The 23256-nt window shown below is 46.1% G+C and overlaps 1 protein-coding gene across 2 annotated transcripts in view; it reads left to right on the top strand.

The window, feature by feature from the left end:
• mib2 (MIB E3 ubiquitin protein ligase 2) overlaps window positions 1–22905 on the top strand; it is a 30741-nt gene extending 7836 nt beyond the window's left edge. For both annotated transcript variants that reach the window (XM_067239454.1, XM_067239455.1), the window contains exons 3-19: window positions 118–289; window positions 6971–7077; window positions 8658–8852; window positions 9003–9145; window positions 9506–9613; window positions 9989–10093; window positions 11300–11462; window positions 12110–12243; window positions 12354–12502; window positions 12961–13117; window positions 13851–14005; window positions 17429–17555; window positions 17755–18039; window positions 18828–19006; window positions 19221–19414; window positions 19541–19606; window positions 19715–22905. In XM_067239454.1, the coding sequence (XP_067095555.1) occupies window positions 118–289; window positions 6971–7077; window positions 8658–8852; window positions 9003–9145; window positions 9506–9613; window positions 9989–10093; window positions 11300–11462; window positions 12110–12243; window positions 12354–12502; window positions 12961–13117; window positions 13851–14005; window positions 17429–17555; window positions 17755–18039; window positions 18828–19006; window positions 19221–19414; window positions 19541–19606; window positions 19715–19956 (2681 nt within the window). In that variant the 3' untranslated portion in view covers window positions 19957–22905. The remainder of the gene's footprint in view (window positions 1–117; window positions 290–6970; window positions 7078–8657; window positions 8853–9002; window positions 9146–9505; window positions 9614–9988; window positions 10094–11299; window positions 11463–12109; window positions 12244–12353; window positions 12503–12960; window positions 13118–13850; window positions 14006–17428; window positions 17556–17754; window positions 18040–18827; window positions 19007–19220; window positions 19415–19540; window positions 19607–19714) is intronic.
• The last annotated feature ends 351 nt before the right edge of the window (window positions 22906–23256 follow it).

A 23256-nucleotide genomic window follows, 5' to 3' on the forward strand; every position in this document is an offset into this window, starting at 1 on the left:
ATGGACCCTTTGAGCTGAATTTACAGCATTTAAAACCAAACCAATACCTATAAGTTTTTGACAAAAACTATTTTGCTTGCAGCCTAACTTGACCCCCCACCTCTCACACTCCCCCAGGTGTACGCCACTCAAACATCATCTGTGACAGCTGCAAGAAGCACGGCATCATGGGTATGCGCTGGAAGTGTAAGGTGTGCTTTGACTACGACCTGTGTACTCAGTGCTACATGAACAACAAGCATGACCTCGGCCATGCTTTCGAGCGCTACGAGACTGCACACTCGCAACCGTGAGTAGAGGACCATATCTGCTGTCATGGGGGTTCTGGGTAGTATCAGAAAACAAACACTGACTCAGCAGTCTTGGATTCACCTTGATTGAAATGTTATCTTAGGAATTTTATCAGGACTATTTACACTATTTCCCCATATTTATCTGCGTAGTAATTTAAGCATGGATGCCATGAGGTGATGCCTTCCCTCATCTGCCCTCATCCAGTGTTCTGCATCAGTTCATCAAGCTTCCAACCCTTAAGGGCACTTTCTTAATGTCAACTGGCTGGACTGTGCCTATTTTAACTACATGAGGTACACTGCGTAAAATGGGGCACAGAATTTGCCTGTATTATACCAGTCAAGGGAATCTTTTCTGCAGTGTGTGCTCACTAACTATTGAAGGGGGCATCCTCAAGGTTGAAACTTTAATGTTTAACATTTTTCTCAGGAGTCACCCATTCATGAAGCTCTTTATGTTGTGAAAGTAGTCTTCCCAGTAATATTGCAATTAATAATTGGAATATAGTAGAAGTCACACAGTAATATGGTACATTTGTTTTGTTAAACCCATCCCTTTTATCTTATCATAATTGCTATAGTCTCCTCAAGTGAGTTGGAAGCCTATTAGGTTGAAAGATGGAGAAGAAAGAGCAACACAACTAATCTTTTCTGGCTGTCTATACCATATATATATATATATATATATAAAGGCTAGATGTCTCGTCCACGTTGCCAGCAAACGGAGTCGAACGTCCGCACATGGCGGCCATCTTGCTACAGTCAACTCGCTCACCCATAACATTGTGTTGGTGCTACATGTACTTTTTAAATGACCATAACTTGCTCAATTTTCAACCGATTTTGAAACGGTTTGGTTTGTTATCAACGTCAGAGATGTCTTTATGCCACTGCATACTTATGATTTTTTTTTTGTATCATAAGTGTAGAAAAACCATTTAAGTCAAGTAGGTTTTCTGGTCTCCTACCATGTAGATATGAAATTCAGTTGGCCTATTTTTTTAAGCGGTGGCCTTTGTTAAAGTTCTGACACTTGACATTGTGTTTCTCTGACCTCGTCCCCTACCTCGGGTTTCTCTTTTCCACTATTGATTTCTCATCGAGACTGAATGTTGTTTGGCTCAGCAGTGTCCTTCATTAAACCAGAGTGTTTGGATAGGACAAACACCTCAGTGTAAGTCCTTCAGACAGGCCTGAGAATGGATCACATCCCTTTTTCTAGGAGCTTTTTCAAACCAAGGCCAGAGCATTCTCTCGTTCTGGCTCATTTATCATGAGCCATTCCATTATAATGGAAAAAGGCTGTTCTGAAATACGAGTGATGGTTTTAATCAGTTTTTAACGAATCATTTCAGTTTTTAATTGTCACCTGCACTAATTATATTCTTGTTTTGCTTTAATTAACAAGTAATTATGTGAGACATCTAAACCTTTCTCCTTTCATCAACATCTGAAATATAAACAAACTACAAATGTTGTGACTGATAAGTCAAGGAGTGACTAACAGTGAGTCTAAACGGTCTTTTTTAATCTTATGTTTACCAAGGTTGTTTCTAGTCCTCTCAACTTCACCAAATACCAGCCAAGATGATAAAATACACAATAGAAAGTGTAATTTGAGTGATCGTCTTAACAATGAAAAGATCTACAATCACCTAGGTTTTAAACCACAACTCAATCAAACTCAACTTTTGTACTCCCAAATCATAACAGATTAGCAAAGTAAGGGGGGAAAAAAGGGTTTAAAGTAGGTCTCTGGACTCTGAATAGAACGTTGTCAGCCTCATTATGAAGCGTGAGATGTAACCCAGGGAGACATCTTGATCATGAATGGATATATTTTGGTCTAAAGTGGCATAAGAGCCTGTGACTCATCTGAAGTCAGCCCGCAAGCACTGATGTGAATGGACCCTTCAGACATCTGTGGCCTTGTGAAGAGGACACATGAGGAATGGAGTGTTAGACGGATGAAGAAGAAAGAAGAAAAAAAAAAGCACTGTTCACTCTTATGCAACCATCGTTCTGGATGAGGGGTGTTAAACTATTTGTTGTATCCAAGACGGTTAATCCACAAGCACATTGTCTTTGAGACCGAAGTCGTACACTTCCGCAATGCAAACAACAGACAATTGGATATGTGTTTCACGTCTCTTCAGGCTAATTGAGTATAAAAAAAGTTAATGTAGTGAAAGCCACAGAATGTTATTACTCTCAATCTTAACCTCACTTGCAGTTGATCTCTAAACCACTTATGGTATGTTGTGAAAAGTCTGAAGAACTACACATTCTTTCACTTTTCTTTGTCAAGACAACATCATGGAACATACACAAATGAAATCTAGCTTGACATCAATGTTTTAACCCTTCTTCATACCATAGCTCATTTATTATTTATTAGTTTGCCTATGAGCATTTTGCTATAGCAGCTTATGCTCACCACATGCCATCCATACCTCTAAAGATTACATTCATGTTTCGGATTTATCTGGATCATGTTTAACCGAAATCACTTTTTCAACAGACACAGACAAGACTACTGGTATCTCTAATAGCATCTATTACACACACACGAGAGTTATAAGAAATTTTGGTTTTCATTGGGGGCTAGCACTGGAGTGGCAAAGGGCATAAACATCATGAAAGTAGCACTGCACTTCCTGCTTTGGGTTTGGTGGATTTAACACAAAGCCAGTCTCTATCTCAAAAGCCTAGAAAATTCTAATGTCATTCAAAGCTCCTCTGCCTTGTCAGATAGATTAAAGAACACACAGATGTTATAATGTCCCCCAACTAGGGGAGTTGAATTTGGTCAACTTCCTTCCCGAGAACGGCTAGTGTTATGGTGGGGAAAGGATTTGGCCCTTTTCAGCGTGGTGTAGCCAAGTAAGTGGCTGTGGGCTGAAAGAGTGTTAGCAGGATAGGCTAAAGCCAACAACGATTTCACTTAGACGTTGGTTGGGGGTTGGGTCTTTGAGTAGAGCTGAACTAGCAGTGTGGAAGAACTGTATTGTAATGAACAGAATTACTAAATGGATTAAGGTATTAGCATTTTCATGTTCGCAGATTAGCACGTTAGCGTGTACCCACACTGCAAATGTGTGCTTACTGCACCTTATTGTTTATTTACTTTAGGGTTTGAAAAGTGCTCTGTCACTTTGGATATTAAAATAGCAAAATAATTCTGTCTGGGGTGGAGTTTCATATGATCGACATTATGGTTAATTTTGTTTGAGGTTTATTATAGTAACTGCCATATTGTGACGTGTGTAACTAATTACTTGTTGACAATGTGCAGTGCAGCATATGGATGTCCATATGTTCAGTGAAAGGTAAAAGCAACAGCAACTTCCCTGTTGGTTAATCGGCTCGTGAGAGCACACACACATTGATACAGACAGTGTCTCCCACATAGACTTATTGTAATCCTTGTTCTGCACATCATGCATTTCAGCACAGCCTCCTCACTCTTCACACACAAGGAGGCAGACACACCTCCTTGTGTGTTTGCCTCATTTGCCCCAAAGGAAATCTTGTCTCTGTCTCTCTCCTTATCTTTATAGTTATTTACAATTCTGACCAAGTCACCATAACGAGCTGAGTAAGAGCAGTTTGCAGACAGTTTCTACCCTGGGTATCATAGGATAATTTAGCTGGCAAGGAAACGTACTGTAGCATCTCCAGATGTCACATATCACGTAAGTGACAGGTAACTGTGGCCTAACATGTGCTGTAGTAATTTTAGTATGTCACTCAGTTACCAAGCATCTGATTTCCCAACAACTAAAAAAACTCACTGGTGCTACCAATGACAATTATGTTGTGTTAGTCGATAAAGAAAGTTGGAATTTCCCTGGTTTATCCCTGGTCACATGTAAATCATTCTCAGTAAACAGCTAGTAGGTCAAATGTACTGGTTGTGTTTTGATATGAACACACACCAGGGGCCCGTTCTCCGTACGTCGCTAACTCAGTTAGCTGGATTTGATTGTTGACAATTTGTCATTATCTTGGATTGTTCGGTTCTTCGAAGCTCATCCTGGACTTGCTGTCATAGCAACAGGTCCGTAAGCTTAAACCTGCTCGGGAGCAGGTTTATTTTATGTAAACACGATTAGATTGAGGCTTTACAAGCAGAGGTGATACAGGAAGTCTGTCACAGACATGTCTTGTCCATTTTTACTACAGGAACCTGTTGCAGAAGGTGCAAGAATAATTAGCAGAATTTAACATGAAACCGAATTAATTGCTCATTGCGTGAGGCTCCTTAAGCACAGCGCGATATGCTAGCCTATACTTTTTGAGAGGATAGCCTATCGTTTTTTTGTGAGGGTGTCATTTACATAATACATTTGTTGAAACCACATCATATGACATTAAAGATGATAAATGAAAATATGAAAGTATGAAAATAAAAGAAACATAGGCCTATAGCTTACTGTAATAAGCGATAAAATGCGTCACTCCTCTACATTTAATTTGGTCTGCTACTTTTTGCCAACCCTCTTTCTTGGATTTTGCAGACTTTGAGGTGTTCCCTGGCGTTCTGATAAAATCTTCAAATTCGGAGTAACCTTCGAGCAAGCTGTTGCTCTGTTGGCTCTGTTGGCTCTGTTGCGGAAAAAACAGGGCGCTCATTTTGGCCACGGTGAGCAGCCATAGACTTATGTGAGCAGCCAATAGCCGCGTTGCTGATCAAGGTTTCTACTATCGATACATACCCCCTTTTAGACAAACGTATAACTCAATCCAGCTATACTAATCATAAACAACAAGTGTGTTCGAAGAACCGAATTAGCCAGATCATGATAAGCAAGATGATGTCATCTTGGATGTGCCATTTGATCTCGGATGTAATAAGCGACGTACGGAGAACGGGCCCCAGCTTTCGTTAGGCCTCTGTTGTTGAGTTCAAAAGCTTACTCCTTTTTCCAGACTCTCCCTCTCTGTTACTCTTGACAACATGTCAGCAGGTACTGACCCTGACCTGATTGGACATGAGAGGGGGGGGGGGGGGATTATTCGTCTACATCCCTTGAAGGATTGCTGCTCTCACTCTCAAGGTAGCTTATTTAAGTAATGACTGAGAACAAAGTCAGTTCCCTTCCCCTCAAGGACACACATTTCTGACAGGATCTTGATTGATTAGACTTGATTGTCTTTTAACATTAATGGGTTTTGAGTTGTTTGTTTGGATCACCAGACGTGACATATTGTTGTCAGACTAACAAAGTTACTTATTGATCACTCTGAGCATCTTCCTAATCTACCCATTCACTAAAATGAATCCCAGCCTAATTCAGCTTAATCACTACATCTACCATGTACAGATTTTATTTTTATTTTTTTAAGCATTTTGCAGGGTTGAATCCCCTCCACTAGCAATTAGACTATAATGCCTTGTCTTCTCAGTATATATTGTAGATTAAAATATATGCCGGTCTCCTCAGAGGGCCTCTGAACACAGGCTTAAGGAGCCATATGTTGTGTGTCTGTGTTGACGTGAGTGTACTCCTGGCACACGTACTCACACACACACACACTTAGCTTTGCTCTCTGGCAGCCTGCTTCCTGATTGCCTGCTGTCTAGGGATTAGGCCCACAGCTCTGGTTTTAGCCACATGCACCTAACCCTCAGCACAGTTCAGCCAACACTGAGATATACGTCAGTCTACATTAAGCTACTCGGAAGCAAAGGTGCTGCCTTCTTCCTGGTATCTCTCAAGCAGAATGAGGTGAACGATACATAACCTGACTATTGCGCTGAAATCCCTCTTGTTCTTGGTGCGTATGGACTACAAACCTGTTGTCCTACCCATGGGATGTAGACATGTAGGAAAGGTGAAACCTCTCTATATCCCTGTGGAGGACTGCCCATAGGAGGCCTCTTTTTGTTTTGAACACAGTGGATTTGTAAAACGTCTTGCTAAAAGTCTACGATAGAAATGAAAGCTGGATGCTGAACCTGTCAAGAAAGTATGGGAATAGGCAGTTCTTTTGCACCGAGATCTGACCAAATCTTTACCATAAGGTACGTCTCCAAGGTTTTCGGTCTTTCTATCTGAAGTAACTCTGAGCGCAAGTGTTTAAAATAGACTTTCGACAGCCATTTCTCACTAGAATGTATCTACTGTTAAGTGGCTATGTGGTATTTTAGGAATGTGTTTTTAATTTAACGTGGCTTAAGTCTTTTTAAGCAAGTTCATTCATAAATAAAGACGATTTCTTGATTCAGACAAGCAATTTAGCAATGTCCCTTTTGCAAAAACCACATGGTATCCTTCCCTTTGTCTTCCAAACATTTCCACTGGTGTGTTCTGTTTTGTCTTTAAAGATGTCCCCCTTTTATTTGTATATATGTTTTTTTTACGATTACACTGTAGGACTCTGCGTGCCTCTAAGCTAGAGCTGTTAAAGGTGGCATGTTTGTCTGTGCAACTTAGTGGGTGTATTATATAGACCAGACGGTTGGCTTACTTATAGAACACAGCGTCAGGTGTTCTTGTTATCCAACACGTTTCCAAGCAATGGGATATAGAAAAGACCCATCAGTCTTTTAAATGTTCCGGGAGATTACGTTTGAACTGAAGATTTCCAGCTCTGAGAGAGTTCTTATAGCAGTGCTGTTCCAGCGCAGAATTTCATGGAGAATGTGGTTTTTGTACTTCTGGTCTTCACAGAGTGAGCTTGGCACCGAGGCAGAACCTCCCACGCATCATCCTCAGAGGAATCTTCCAAGGCGTGAAAGTAGTTCGTGGACCGGACTGGGATTGGGGCAGCCAAGACGGTGAGTGAGGGTAGCAAACGAACAGCCTTCACTCGTACTAACCAGGTCCTACCTGGCCAGCTATGGCTGCATGCCTGTTGACATTCTTTCACGTGGAAGTGTGTCTACAAGTGTTTTTTCCTCTGTCCAGTAACCTCATCCCCAAACATCATGTCTTTCTCAATTTACTAAACTCAAACAGTGTAGTCATTCGTTTTAAGTAACAATTAGGTTTTATATGCCTATTATTTAAAGCCAAAGCCACTTGAATTTGTTACACAGATGCTCTTTAAGAGATGTGTTCACATCAAGTTTATTCATGATTTAGGTCATAGTTTGTTTTCCTTTTTGCTCTTTTTCCCAGTATGTGTGCTTAAATACACAAAGTAGTCTCATGAACTCTAATTATAGCATGTGTTGTAACTATGGGGGAGTAAAATGATCTTTGGAGTTATTTGCTGTTCTGAGATGGGGTGTTGTTGGCGTCAGTGCCATGGGCTTCCGTGGATTCACATAACATTGCACATTGAGAGTCAAGGGAATTTGGCTCACAAATCCCTATCCAACCCCTTTAGAGACCGCAGAGGTTTGTATACTTAGTACTTAATCAAAAATGTTGTTGTACTTTCTTAAGATTGTCATTGGCCCGAATATACAATGAATTAAAAACTGCCATTTTGGTCAGTTAAAGTGAAGAGATGCAGTCAAGGTTACTGTCAAAACCCCCTTCAACTTTGTTGATGGCAGACTGTGGGAGAAATTCAGCTTGTCATTGTTATGTAGCTGTGTTGGGCTGCGTTCTCTCTTTTGGTTTAGCTTTGGGACTGACATTGGCTCCCTTCTGTGCTAGAGTACTGGTCGAATGAGTCAAAATGTCCTTTTGGTGTCTTTGAAAGCAAACCCCAAGGGTCTAGCTTAGTCAGTCATCAGTTTTGAATGGTGCATGTGGTCCTTTTCATAAGGACAGCTGATTTGATGCATGCTCTCAGGCATTGAGGTTACCTGTCCAACTGTTGGAATATTCTAGAGAGGTTAATCGTGCCATTGTCCGTTTGTGTGGAAATGTAAAAAGAACATTCTGAAAACGTGTAGAATACATGACTACTTTACTCTGAACTATACTATACTACTGGGAGGATATGATGACTTCATATTGAATGTGTTAAATCACCTTGTGTCATAGGGTCTTGTCTTTCTCGCACACTTGCATGTTTCGGTTTGACATTTGTCCTATTTCCCCTAAATGTTTCTCTCATACAGATACATTATGTGCATCTTGTGGTGTATGAAATGTGGATGGGCCATTTTCTTTCATGTGTTTCTTTATCCTATTAACACAATATTTTGGATTTTTCAATAGAAATTCCTGTGTCTGACTGCATGCAACCAAAGCCCCCACAACATCCCATAATATTCCTATGGTGTTGGATGATCCGTCTTCATTTTGTCTGTTCCTCTTGAGACTTTTCCCAAGTAGCTCATTTTCTTGCTCTCTTACTCTCTCCAAAACTCCTACACCGTTGCCCTCTCCTGCTTGTGTGTGTGTGTGTGTGTGTGGTGTCTGCCTGCCTGCGTGTGTGTGTGTGTGTGTGTGCGTGCAGGAGGGGAAGGCAAGGTTGGGAAGGTAGTGGACATTCGTGGCTGGGACACAGAGTCTGGCCGAAGTGTGGCCAGTGTCACATGGTCCAATGGCACCACTAATGTCTACAGAATGGGTCACAAAGGCAAGGTGGACCTCAAATACGTATCAGACGTACAGGGAGGCTTCTACTACAAAGACCACCTTCCAAAGCTAGGTAAGCTACTTAAAACCCGGTTGATCATAAGCTACAGTGGCTGAGAATAGTGTGCCTTGTTGATCAGCATTAAGGCTATGAAAGAGCATGTATTGTAGACGTGTCTGTTCATGCCAACCGCATGACTTCTGTCATGTGTGTGTGATTCAGGAGAGCATGCTGAGCTGCAGAGGCAGGAGAGTGCAGACAGCCACAACTTCCAGCAGGGAGACAAGGTGAAGTGTCTCCTTGAGGTGGACATCCTCAGGCAGATGCAGGAGGGACATGGAGGTTGGAACCCTAAAATGGCTGAGGTACAGCACTGATGCCTACCAAACCAACGCGCTTCTCTCGCTACACTCACCCTGTCAGAAAGAGGCTGCTGCTGTCTTTCTATACTCCTAAAAAGAGCTGAAGACAGAATTTCTGACCTCGTATCTACTGGTGGATTTCAGTCTAGTTTACGTGACTTCCACTGCACTAGCCACACGTGTTCAATGTAGAGCGGTTTACTGAGCTGCCTACCGTTTTGTAAATCTCCCTACACATATTTACCCCTAGCACCGTATTCTGGTGGAACCTGGCAGAGCGAGATCAGGCCGAACATGTTGGTGTCAAATCAATGCTGCTGTTTAAGTAGCAAGGTCACGTCTGAATGTGGCGTGTGTTTGCAGTACATCTGCAGGATCGGGACGGTCCACAGGATAACGGATCGGGGGGATGTCAGAGTTCAGTACAGCAACAACATTCGCTGGACTTTCCACCCTGGGGCCCTCACTAAGGTAAACTGAATCAAGTCGAAATACTACATACTAATCTGTGATGAAAATGACTAATCATATGATTGAGCGTTAGGATATGTGCAAAGAGGATAAATGGGGAGAGAAGCTAGCATCTCAGATTATCATTAGCATGGCTGTGAGATATTCAGCACTACAGGGAGTCAGGTGGCTGAGTGGTTAGGGAATCGGGCTAGTAATCAGAAGGTTGCCGGTTTGATTCCCAGCCATGCCAAGTGATGTTGTGTCCTTGGTTAAGGCACTTCACCCTACTTGTCTCAGGGGAATGTCCCTGTACTTACTGTAAGTCGCTCTGGATAAGAGCGTCTGCTAAATGACTAAATGTACAGGGATCACATTTTCTTCTGTTTTTCATAGGTGAATACTTTTGGTGTTGGAGAGCTGGTGCGGGTGCTGGAGGATATGGACAACGTAAAAAGACTTCAGGCTGGCCACGGAGAGTGGACTGATAGCATGGCACCTGTATGTTCATCTAGCCTAATATTCAAACTCATGTAGCCTTCTGCTTATGCTATAACCTGACACTAGAATCTTTACCCTGGCGCTAACTACGCAACTATTTTTAGCTTGGCGTTGACATTTGCAACCTTTATCCTGGCATTACCCATCTTTTAATCTGGTGCAACCTTTTGTAACCTGGGGTTGTCCTGTACCCTTGCACCAACTTTTCTCAGAGTTTAATTTGCTGTTGCTTCCATGAAACGTCCTATAACATCCTGTAATTTAGAGGGAACATCCCACTGTATTTGGGCACCACCTTTCTGTTGTAGGGGGTTATATATTGGGCAAACAACCAAACTAATTCCCCTATGGTTTAAAGGAAGATGGGAAACTGAACAGTGTATTAGCATGAACCAAATAATGCCAATAACAATGGAATTACAATTATTTGACTCTATGGGTTAAATCAGAGCAAGAATGGTCAAAGTAAGGTTAAATGAAATAAACATTTAATAACATTGCAAATGAAGGAAATCCATTACAAGGCAAACATGTTACAAAATGAAGGTTAACTCTTACCTACGCTACCATGATTATTGTAAACCAGAGATAGAAAGCAAGATGTGAGGAAGGAGTAGGGGACAGTAGGTCAAGCCAGAGCTGAGGAGAAGGTCTCAGGAGATCAAGAATCCGCAGAACAATGCTTCGCAATTCCCTTTATACACAAGAACAACCAATCGGACCACGTCTGGACCCTTACTTATCAACATATGACTAGCAATGCTACAGTAAGTTACACAGTGGGGTGTGAGAGCCATCAAGTCGAGACCCCGTCCAGCAACTCCAGGTTTGAGCATATGAGAGGTGGGGGCAGGATGACACCCAGCCTTACAACGTCACCCCACTGTTAAACCTCAGCTGGCAGACGGCCTCCTAAATTGTAGAGAGACAGTCAGTGGAAAATGCCCTCTGTGCCTCTGGGACTAATCAAGCTTAGTGCTTCTTCCTTGACAGCGCACTGATTATTTATCTATAAATAAAGGCCTGGATCATTTCTTTGAGAGTGTCTTGAATAGCTGTCGAGAGAGTACAAATGTTTAGGCATGTTTGAAGTTAGTTGGGAAAATTATTTCACATGCTTTTCAACTATCAATACCAATATAATATTTGTTCTTCTTTTTCCTTTTTATTAACCCTCTATGTCTTCTCTCCTGTGTCCTGCTCAAGGCTCTAGGCCAGGTTGGCAAGGTGCTGAAGGTTTATGCGGATGGGGACCTCCGAGTGGCCTTCGGAGGCCAGACCTGGACCTTTAACCCCGCATGCCTCTCGGCCCAGACCCTGGAGGTGGACGCTAACCTCATGACGGCCGAGAACCCCATCGAATCCGGAAGTAAGGACCAAACCCAGGAAGAGGGGGCCTCTCTGTCCAGCCACACTCATCCACCCAGCTGGGCTTTGTCTCCTCCTCGTTTGCCCACACCCCCTCTCCCTCTTTCTTTCTTTCTTTCTTTCTTTCCACCATCAATTCTTCTTCTATTATGGGGCTCTCGCTGCTTGACATGCATGCAGGCTAGTGGCTGTCGCATTGATGGTCCCCCATGATGCTGTTTCTCTGTTCCCGTTTCAGTCTGGCACGCACGAGGATGCGTGTTTTGTATTTGGTCTGTGCACCTTTTCCCATGCGGTTTGTCCAGGATACTGGATGGGGATTCGCAGAGGCTGTCCGAGGAGCAGACCTGTGTTCATGTGGCAGTGTGTTGAAGTGGGGGGGTTCTCTGGCACGGCCGTGCGTGTCCTGACTGAACTCTTCATGTGGTCTGCATGGCTGTGGAGGTGTTTTGTCTCATTCCAATGCCTGTTTCATTTACTTGACAACCTCCCTCTGCTCCGCTTTGTTCCATGTGTGTGGTCTCTGAAGGAACAGGGGTTTTGCAACAGAAACCACTCTATGAACTCCATATGGGGGGGTCCATCACTCAAGTGTCCCTCTTTTCCTTCCCCCTCTCTCGGTCTCTTCCTCGATCTGTCCCTGTGCAGACACTGTCATCTCAGTCCTGGAGAAGCTGCTGTCCCAGTCCACGGAGCAGGACAACCCCAGCCGGCTGGTCATCGAGGCGGCACACGGTAGTGCCAACAAAGTCAGGGAGCTGGTCCAGAAATACCCCGACAAGGTGGGTTGGCGATGCCTCTGAAGGAACCGGTGCATATCACACAGTCAAGCCGGAGCAGGCTTTGTTTTTTTACGGGTGGTTTCAAGGTGTCAAAGCTGTTTGTCCTCCAGGTGGATATCAAGAACCAAGGGAAGACGGCCCTGCAGGTGGCCGCCCACCAGGGCCACATGGAGGTGGTGAAGGCTCTGCTCCAGGCCAACAGCTCCATCGAGGTGAAGGATGAAGACGGAGACACTGCCCTGCACTACACGGCATTCGGGTAAGAGGACTCGCACGCACCGGAGACACGCCGTGTAAGCTGAGATTAGCGGCCGTGTGCGCACACTTTGTTTTGTACACATGCACACACACAAACAACCTTGGATGAGTTTACCCTGTCACACACAGACACACACACCTTTGTCAGATGTGGGCTTATGACCATCATCCGTAATCCATTAGTCACATCCCTCCCTCTGCGCGAGGTGCCATCTTTGAGAAAATGAGCGTGCAGCTGACTTGGTGGGGATCTCACACAGCACTCTGACTCAGCACCCTTCTAGATGTAGTAAACCATTGCTAGGGAGCAGCACATCTGTTGACGTTATGCAAACATCTCTCCCCCTCTCCCCCTCTCTCTCTCTCTCTCTCCCCCTCTCCCCCCCCCCCCCTCTCTCTCTCTCTCTCTCTCTCTCTCTCTCGCTCTCTCTCTCGCTCTCGCTCTCTGTGGCCGGGCAGAAACCAGGCGGAGATTGCGCGGCTGCTGCTGAGCAAGGGGGCCAATGTCAACCTGCTGAACAACTCCATGTGCACGGCCCTGCACATCGCCGTGAACAAGGGCTTCACTGACGTGGTGCGCGTGCTGACGGAACACTCGGCCGACGTCAACCTCCAGGTGAGGCTCAGCGCGGCCCCTCGCCCTCCGGACCGAGCAGAGGAACACTGTGTCCCGGGATGACCCCTTAAGCCCCTGCCCACTGTCAAATGTTGGGGAAGTAAGCAGGATTGGCAGGTGTTAGCTGTGTGACAACAGCTCCCTCCTCGCTCCTCATTGGCTGCTGGGAATTTCCATGTCATGCACATGTCCTGCAGACGTGTGCACTCAGCAGTCTTCCATAACACCCAGTCACTCACACTTGTCATCCATACAGCTCACCTTCACTGCTTATTCACACACATGCTCACTGCCCTGTTCTCACATACAACTCTCTCTCTCACACACACACACACCAGCGACACAACACAACACACATTTTTCCCCCGCACTAGTTTTTTTTTTTTTTTTTTCTTTTTTTTTTTTTTTTATGCTCAGTTGAGTCCAGTTCTGTGGCTCATTAATACAATTTAGGCTGGACTGTAAACCTCTGCCGGGGGCTTCCTTCAAATCGCAGTGCAATATGCCCCCTAACTGCGCTCTGGGTCTGGGGGTGAGAGCTGCATGAGTAGCATGCATGCTCTGCTCAGTGGAATGGCTGGGAGAGGGGTAAAGCTAATTCACACACACGTACACACAAACAGACTCAAAACAGAATTGCAATGCTACAGAGTCCTAAGATCAGTTGTATGTAGGTTTCTCTCCTGTTTTTGGTCAGTGACTAGCATGTCCCATTGTCCCCTTTTCACCCCAGGATTCGTACGGTGACACGCCGCTTCACGACGCCATCGCCAAAGACTTCCGGAACATCATTGAGATTCTGGTGGTGGTCCCCAGCGTTGACTTCACCCAGCAGAATAACCGAGGCTTCAACCTGCTGCACCACGCTGCTCTCAAAGGCAACAAGCTGTGAGTCCTCTACTACACAACCGTACTAAACTACAGCACTACACACACCTTGCTACACTGCATCTATACTACACACTACACCGTGTGTGTGTGTGTGTGTGCGCGTGTGTGTGTTTCCCTGGGTGCCAGGCTGAATGCGTGTGGCTCTTTCGCACTGAACTCCTCCCTCCCCCTTTATTTAAACCTCCAGAATTGAGTCGGTTGTGTCTAACCAGACATCCTCCTCTAACAGTGTTCCACTGGAAGCCCAGCCCCCAACTTGATTAGACTCCTCCCACTCCGGTCCCACTAGTAGTACTGTGACCCAGATTTCTTCATCACATTGGCAGAGAGATGACCCCCACCCCCCAAGCTCTAGGGACTCACTATCACCCCCAGGCCTGACATGTATCAGCACACACAGAGATACACAGACACACTGCACTACACACTCATGTATAGAAATACACACACATGTATAGAAATACACACTCATGTATAGAAATACACACTCATGTATAGAAATACACACACATGTATAGAAATACACACACATGTATAGAAATACACACACATGTATAGAAATACACACTCATGTATAGAAATACACACATGTATAGAAATACACACACATGTATAGATATACAACACACACACACACCCAACAGTGACAGTCATTTCCTTGTATGGCGAGAAGTCAGCACAGTGGTGCTGCAGCATAGAATCATAAGACAAATGGCCAATCTGTTATGGCGAGTGTCATATGCCCAGTGGTCGAGTTCACTGTCCTCTCCCCTGCGTTCATTTAGCCTGACATCAGCTCCTACATGACAGGAAAACACACAAAAGGGTTCTGCTCTGGATTAGCAATCTTCTTCACAGCGTCAGATGTAGTGGCGTATGACTAGTTTGTATTTATGGAGGCCTGCTCCTCAACTGTTTGATTTCCCATTGTGGGTTGTTGTTTTGTGAGAGTGGTGTTTGTCCCTGGTTCCCTCGTGCTCTGTCCAGTATGAAATCCTTCCATTCCCTGGAGACTTCTCTCCAGTGTTCTGCCGATAGAAATGTGCGTTTGTTTATTAGAGTTGAAGGTATTTATTTAGTTTGTCTGAGGAAATGGAAAAAGATGGTCTCAGCCTAGTTCTAAAAAGATCCTGGGAAGAGGGGGGGATGTAGGCGGTCAGAGCAATGTTGAAGCTCTCCAGCTGCAGGCAGACAGACGGGCAGACATGCGTGTAGTCAGAAAGACAAGACAGACAGGCAGACAGACAGACGGGCAGACATGCATGTAGTCAGAAAGACAAGACAGGCAGACAGACGGGCAGACATGCGTGTAGTCAGAAAGACAAGACAGACAGGCAGACAGACAGACGGGCAGACATGCATGTAGTCAGAAAGACAAGACAGGCAGACAGACGGGCAGACATGCATGTAGTCAGAAAGACAAGACAGACAGGCAGACAGACAAACAACAACAAACAAACAGGCCGACAGATGGCGAGGTGGAAAGAGAAGAGGGTTGGGGAAACTGGCTTTGTGCCTCCCTCTCTTCTGAGGAGAGTATCTCAACCTCTACCTTCCCCTGTACAGAGAGAACACCTCTAGTCATAGAGGCCTGCCAGCAAAGACCTGTTTGTCCTCACCCCACACAGACTTCATCCTTTACACAACACTAGGCTTCCCAACTATTACTGCACATACTGATATATTTATCCCTGAATTTCAATTAAAATAGTTTTGCTCTGATGAGTTTCTAATGGGTATGTGAACCAGTAAAAAAAGAAAGAAAAAAAAGATTAATTTGCTTTCTAGTAAGAGCAAAAAGCAATACAGCCGCGTTTGGATGCTGTCAAGCCATGATGTACGAGCGTCTATTAGGACGGTGAATCTTCAAGACCACATTGAGGATCCAAAAGGACGGAGGAGTGTTGAACGGCAGGACTGACATCCAATCCGGGGCTTTCCTCACATGGGTGAGATGGCAGGGAATAGAAAGGGGCGGTATCTAGGGATGTAGCCATGATGGAGGAGGAAGGGAAAGCCTCTGGCTCCGCCTCCTCCTCGCCCCGCCTCCCTCTCCCAGTCCTCCGCACTGCAGGTGCCGATGACCTCCACATCCACACACCCCCCCCCCCCCACCCCCGGACCCCTCTCTCCGCTCCCCAGTCACTAGGCTTCTAACCAGGCTGCCTAGAGGGGAGCCATGACCTACACATGACCACACTCCACCAGCTCCTGTTTCTCACCAGCCATGCTTGTGTAATCACACCATCTTAATGAGGCTCTGCACATTCGCCATCATGAAAGTTTGCTGCATCGAGCAGTGAGGAAGTGACCTTCTCTGCTTGGACGGGACTGACTCATGACTTGCTGTCCGGGTCTCAGGCTAGCAGTCTGACACTGTGCTGGACAACCACTAAGGGCAGTTGGGTTCAATTACACAGGCCATAAAACAAACCAAAACAGAGGGCAGCTCTGTGTTCCAGCCAGCCCGCACCGCAGCATTGAAGCGGGGGCGCGTGAATAACAACGGCATGCTCAGCCTGCTCTCCAGCCCCCCAGTCCTTGTTTGTCCTCAAACACAACTCACCACACTTCAGTCACCTCGCTTAACACTGCTCCACAGACATGGTGTGAGGGGTGCGTTGAATTCGAGGAGGTGGGCGGAACGCACCATGAAATGCAGTTATTTCCTTTTCGGTATTTGATGCGCCGTTGAACCAAATGAAATGCGCATGGAGTGAACAACAAGTTGTTGTTGTTTTTTGGTACTGTTAAATCTATCATTTGGGCAGCAAGGCGTGGATTAGGGTGCATTATAATGAGTGCGCGAGGAAGCTTTATCTGGGACGGGCCGTGATGTGCGGCGGAGGAGGAGGGGGGGCGGGGACGACGACGACGACGACACACAATCCTGTAATGCAGGTTCAGCCACATGCTCAGAGGTCAGAGTTACGTTCACTGGTAAAACCTTTAAACCTCCTTACAAAGATCCCCGCCATGTTGATGTCCTCTTAAGTATTTGGAACAGGTTTGTGTGTCACACGTCTCTTTAGGGTGTGGTTGTGTGTGTGTGTGTGTGTGTGTGTGTGTGTGTGTGTACAGGACTGTGTTTAAGTCCTTGCGTGCATGCTTTGGAAATGGTGTGCTATTGTATGAATGTGCGGCTCAAAGAGGTTGCCCTGGAGCACCGCCAGAAGACTAGTTTAACCTCCCCAAACCCTGACCTTTTAACCATACTGTTGAAAAACATCAGGCCGCTTCAGTTCAACTCCTGCTTTTCTGCCTCATATTTTCACCTCACATCCTGTCAAATGTCACATGCTCCAGAATAAAGCGGCACAGATACATAGTTCGATTCCTATTTGTATCTGAATTCACTAACACTGAGTATGCTAGTCGCTGTCCTGAACGCAACCCTGACTCCCATCCCGCTCTCTCCAGGGCCACTGAGAAGATCCTGGCCAGAGCGCGTCAGCTGGTGGACGTCAAGAAGGACGACGGCTTCTCAGCTCTGCACCTGGCGGCCCTCAACAACCACAGAGACGTGGCTGAGATCCTCATGAAGGAGGTGGGTCTGGAGTCCGGTCCCTGGCCTGTTCCTTGTGTTTAATTTCCCCCCTCTGGAGCCGTCGCTAGTACAACCCTAGTTGCACCCTCTCTCACGCTGACCGACAGAACGGGTTTGGCTCGAGCATCTCGTCTCTCAGGACACTCCGCTAACAGGAGCCCCCGTCTCTCCCCCCTGTCGCCCCCCCCCCCCCCCCCAGGGCCGCTGTGACGTCAACATCCGCAACAACCGCCACCAGACGCCCCTGCAGCTGGCGGTGACGCAGGGCCACGGGGACCTGCTGCAGCTGCTGGTGGCCGAGGGGGCCGACGTCAACGTGGAGGACGAGGACGGCGACACGGCCATGCACGTGGCTCTGAGCCGGCCGCAGCTGGCAAACGCCACGCTGGCCCCCGCCGCCGCGCCCCTCGCCATCCCCGCCACCACCACCAACACCCCCCCGGCCCCACTGGGGGGCGAGGGCTCCTCCTCACTCTACTGCCGGGTAAGGAGGGGTGGGAGGGAGAGAGAGGGGGGGGGTTATTCGCTCGCCAGAGGGCGGACCGCCCCCTTAGCTGTCCTCATATCACGTGTGCCAGTTGGACCACTGCCATACAATCCTCGGCTTTACAGTGACGCAGTGTTTACTTATCTGATGAGTGGGTGAGCTGATGGATGCAAGGACCCACCTTTCCGATGCGAAGGAAAGTGCTCTTTGGGGGGAAAAGAACTTGATGAATTAGTGATTCTTGAGAGCAAACCAGTGTTTGTTTAACTGTTGGTGCCGGAGCCACTGAAGGGCATCCTCTTCAGTCAGGATGACCCCAAACACTGCAGCTCTCTCAACAATGCTGGACACGTGCCAGGCATGGTCAGACTAAAGGGGAACACACACACACATTCAGGCCTTCTCAAGGTAGCCAGCCTAAGCGCTGTGTATTCACATTTGTGTGTGTGGGGGAGGGGGAGTTCTCAGGATTTGATTGGATAGGGCTTGTCCATAGTGCTCTTTGTGGGTCATCAAGTTCATGTCTCCATTTCCATCATTGTTTGTGCTGTTGAATAGTGAGATTGTCCTTGATTGCCCCTTTCTATTGGCTGAACAGATGTCCAGCTTGCTTTTTAAGTACTGCTAATTGATACTATTACTACGATCAGTTAGTGGGTTGTTGAGGTAACATTAATCTGACTGGACAGCATCTGTGTCCGCACAGTTACGTCTTCGCAAGCGTCCAATCGGATTCCTCAGTTTTTCGTGTAACTCTCCCTCCTCCTCTCCCCTTCCGTGGGCAGTTGAGTGGTTCGGGATTGCTGGGGAACACAGAGCTGAGCGTGGGTGCTGCCATTGCCTGCTTCCTGGCGCAGGAAGGCGCCGACATTAACTACGCCAACCACAAAGGCAAGAGTCCGTTAGACCTGGTGGCAGATAGTGCTGTGCTGCAACTCATCAAGAACTTCTCCGAGAAGCACAGGTACTTGATTACTCTCTGCTTCGTTTCCCATCGATACACTTAACTCCAACTGAAACACTGCTGAAGTTAGAATTTGGGGCTGGTTCTAGAACTAAAAGCATGACACAAAATGTCACAATGAAGTTGAAATCCTTAATTGGATATCAAGACATTTCTAGATGATATCGAGGATGTTTTAATGGATGCTGGTTCACGGTTGGTTCCCGTCCTCCAGGTTGCAGAGGCTGCAGGCCATCACGTGTGGCCAGAGCCTGAGCAGTGGCAGTCTGCGGCGGGTCCACACCACACCCAACACCATGACCAACCTGGCCATGCCCGCCCCTCCAGGGCCCAGCGAGTGCCTCATCTGCTCTGAGCTGGCCCTGCTCATTCTCTTCTGCCCCTGCCAGCACAGCGTCGCCTGCGAAGGTCTGTCTGTGTCCGTCTGTCTGTCTGTCTGTGTGTGTGTGTGTGTGTGTGTGTGTGTGTGTGTGCTCTCATCACATTAAAATCACCTCTGAGTAAGCCAAGCCTGTATGCCTTACCTTTCTCCAGAGTGTGCCCATCGAATGAAGAAATGCATCAAATGCCAGGTCACAATCACCAAGAAAATAAGACAAGGTAATACACAAGTGAACCCCCCCCCCCCCCTTGCAGATTTGACGTGTCCCCATGCCTGTCAGGGGTGTGTCTCATGACCGTGTGTGTGTGTACCCCTCCCCTCCTCAGACCAGACAGAGGTGGACTGCAGCCCGGTCTCTGAGAACTCGGAGCAGCACAACCTGCTGGAGCAGCTGCAGTGTCGCTACCGGCAGATGGAGGAGCGCATCACCTGCCCCATCTGCATCGACAACCACATCAAGCTGGTCTTCCAGTGCGGGCACGCCTCCTGCATCGACTGCAGCGCCGCGCTCAAGACCTGCCCCATCTGCCGGCAGACCATCCGGGAGCGCATCCAGCTCTTCGTCTGACCTTTGACTCCCCCCTCTCCTATCGCCCGTCTTCTTTCCCACCAACCCCCATACCACCACCACCACCACCCGTTTCTCAAAGGTCCCTTCTCTCCCGCCCGCCAGTTGAGTTGTGAGGGACCATGTGGGTGACTGGTCTGTGGGCGATGATATTCAGCCATGCTAGCGGCCGTCCGTGTCTCTGTCCCTGGTGATGAGTAGCTCTCTGTCACCTGCGCTGCGTCACGTGGAGCGGCTCCACACCAGCCTGTTCTCCAAGGTTCCCACGCCGTGTTGTGTTTGAACTAGTCTTGCACAGCACGGGACAGGACACCGTCGTGCTGACTGTGTTGCTGCCCGCCACTGCATGGAAAAAAAGGTTCGTCCCCTCTTGACGAGCGACAGCTGTGGAGCAGCTTGGGTCGGATCATGTGAGGAGAGGGTGACGTGCTCATCGCTTCTCTCTCATTGGTGCCCAGGGAGGAAGTCTCTCCACCAATAGGGTTGAAGTCCCTCCCAGGTGAGGCTGTCTCCCCACCTTCTGAACCCCCCCTCCCCACCTTTGCTGCTTAAAGTGGATGTCTCCCCCCCCCCCCCCCTCCCCCACACACACACCCGCCTGTCTTGCCTCCCCTGTTTACAAAGCTGCAGAGAAACAGTCTGATGTCTAACCCCCCCCCCCCCCCCCCCCCCCCCCTTGACTCCTGTGAATTCTGTTTGCTCTTGTTTGTATCAAGCTCTTTGTAATCAGTGTTAGTCTCTGGAGAGGGTGATGGTATAACTAAAGGCTCTCTGTATAGCCCTTTCCCTCTCGTCTGTATGCAGGGGGAAACCCTTTATATGCATGAGTATATGCATACTGTAAAGCTGAAAAGACTTTGTGTGTTGTGGGTTTTTGGTTAAATTTGTGGTTCTATGTAATGGTAATTAGTACATATTTATTTCAGTCTGAAAGGTGTTTCTATTTAGCAATGTCTTATTATTTTTTATGTTTGCTTGGCAACAAGGATTTTTCTGCTTAAACGCACCCCAAGCCTATGTCCTCTACTCAGGGTCTAGAATCATTGAAAGCACTTGCAAAACTGCAAAAGGTTGTGAAACGGTTTAAAAGTCAACTCCCTTTTTTACATGTAGAGCTGTCCAGACAATTTTGGTGTGCGTTCACCAAAGGAATATTAATTTAACTCAACAGAAACAGACACGAACGTTGGTTCAACGGCAAAATCTTCTCATCTAGCTCACTTCAACCTTACCTTTAATGCTTAGTTATACAATGAATGTTTATCATATTGTAGTGGTTTCCTTTATAAATAGTGCAAGTCATTATCCTTACACCATCACTCAGCACATGTAGAGCACCGCTTGGTTTTGTAGCTTCTCCGCTTCACATCGAAAGCATGATCTGCGACCTCTGAAGCCTGCCTGAAGGGGGGGGGCTGCAGTCCTGTGTGGGCTACATGGGAAGGGTGCTAGCTGTGTGCTAGCGTCATCTTGATAACCCCGCTCCACACCGCCTCAGTTGCTGCAGAGGTCAGAGACCTCAGGTCAGCTTCAGACTCTGTGTCTGGAGGCAGGTGGGCTCGCTGCATGAAGGAACGTCACCATAACCACTAATGAAAACAGAATAGAAAGGAGTACAAGACAACACGGTGGGAACTCCACCAAATCAGAGCCAAACATCTCATTTTGGTTCATCAAATCATAAAGGCGAATAAGGCCATCGGTTTTCTTTTCATGTCGGATGTTTCGCTTTGATGCAGATGTATTGTAAACATTTTAAATTAGAAGGACAGGAATAATTCTTATGTGTTGCATCTATAGTTAACGTCCCGCATCCTTGTCAAGCCTACTTATAAGATGTCCTTCCTCTGTCCACATTTTGGCAAGCATTTTGGATTGTATTTCATTTCATTCTTTGTAATATTTAGGTTGTTTTCAGAAGGGCTTATGCATTTAAGACAAAATTGTATCTATTTTATTCTATTTAATTTTTTCTATTGTAAACTTCCAGAGTGGGGTTTTTGTAGATCCCAGATTTGGGAGAGCCAATATTAAGATGTACATTTGAATGTCAGAAAATTTAACCTGTTTTACTCTGCCTTTTTGTGGAAAGGTTGTGAAGATTTTCATGAGAAGGAGACAGCGAGGGAGAGTGAGAGAAAAAGGAAGGTTTATTGTGAAGGTTTACTCACGAGAAGTACCACTGCACCAGTGCCAAATTTGTCAAAGGATGTGCACATGCCTGCACGCCCTATTACTATGCTGAACTGAGCCTATACAAGGTTAAAGGCACTAAAACTAAGTAACTAAAGCCCATCAGTTAAACTGGTGGCTCCCTTACTTGGCTTTCAAATACATTGGTCCTTTTCTCTCCAAAGACTGTCAGCTGATTTGTCCGTTGAGCAGTAGAATGACTAGTGTCTGAGGGTCCGTTAATACTGCTTAGAAAGTTGGGATGACAGTGTGTAGTTTTAACATCCTCTGTGTCCATCCAGCAGAGGTATCAAAGTATCAAACCAACACGGACACAGTCCTGCTCACCCCGACTAACAACAGATGTCTCGGAACAGTTTTCCAAAATCCATATAAACAATCCCATTTTTCATTTTTGTATGGCACATAAAGAATTTAAAGAAGCATTTCTTATGCCTTGTCAAAATAACTAGAGATAATTTTCAAAATTATTTTCTGGTGCTACAAGGTTGGTCAAGCAAGTACAGTGTGCACAGGCAATAATGTTAAGAAGAACTTGGAGGTTTGAGGTTTTTACAAGAGGATTGCATTAGAAAAAGCATTACATAAAATACTATTAAAGCAACAGATGTTACTATTGGTGTTTGTACAGTACAGCTCTTGGAGTGCTCATGTTGGCCTTACTGTCCATTCCTCCTTTTGTTGATGTTTTTTTTTTTCAGTTGTATTCTGTACTAAAATATTTTGCAATAAATATGGAACTGTTTTATAAGGACACAGATTGCCTGTTAATTAATAGTTTATTAGTCAGTGCATGCCCAGCTTAGTTTACTCGACAGTTCATCTTTAAGGCCTTGTAAGAGCAGCTTTTCAAACCACAGTAATGTCATGCTGTCATAAACTTTACAAGCAAACCTACGTTAACAAAAGACATCACATGTATTAACTTTCTATTTCTGAACCATTTATAGGTGACAGAGAAAAGATGCGTCTAAACTAACTAAATGCTGCATTGTGCCAGTTCTTAGTCCTAATTGTCTTACAGCCCAGATGGCTTTGGCATATGACTGTGCTTTAGCAGTGCCATCTTCCCTGAGAAGGTGATGACAGCTTTGCAGACTGGAACAC

The sequence above is a fragment of the Osmerus mordax genome, chromosome 7, assembly GCF_038355195.1.
Source record: "Osmerus mordax isolate fOsmMor3 chromosome 7, fOsmMor3.pri, whole genome shotgun sequence".
NCBI lineage: Eukaryota > Metazoa > Chordata > Actinopteri > Osmeriformes > Osmeridae > Osmerus > Osmerus mordax.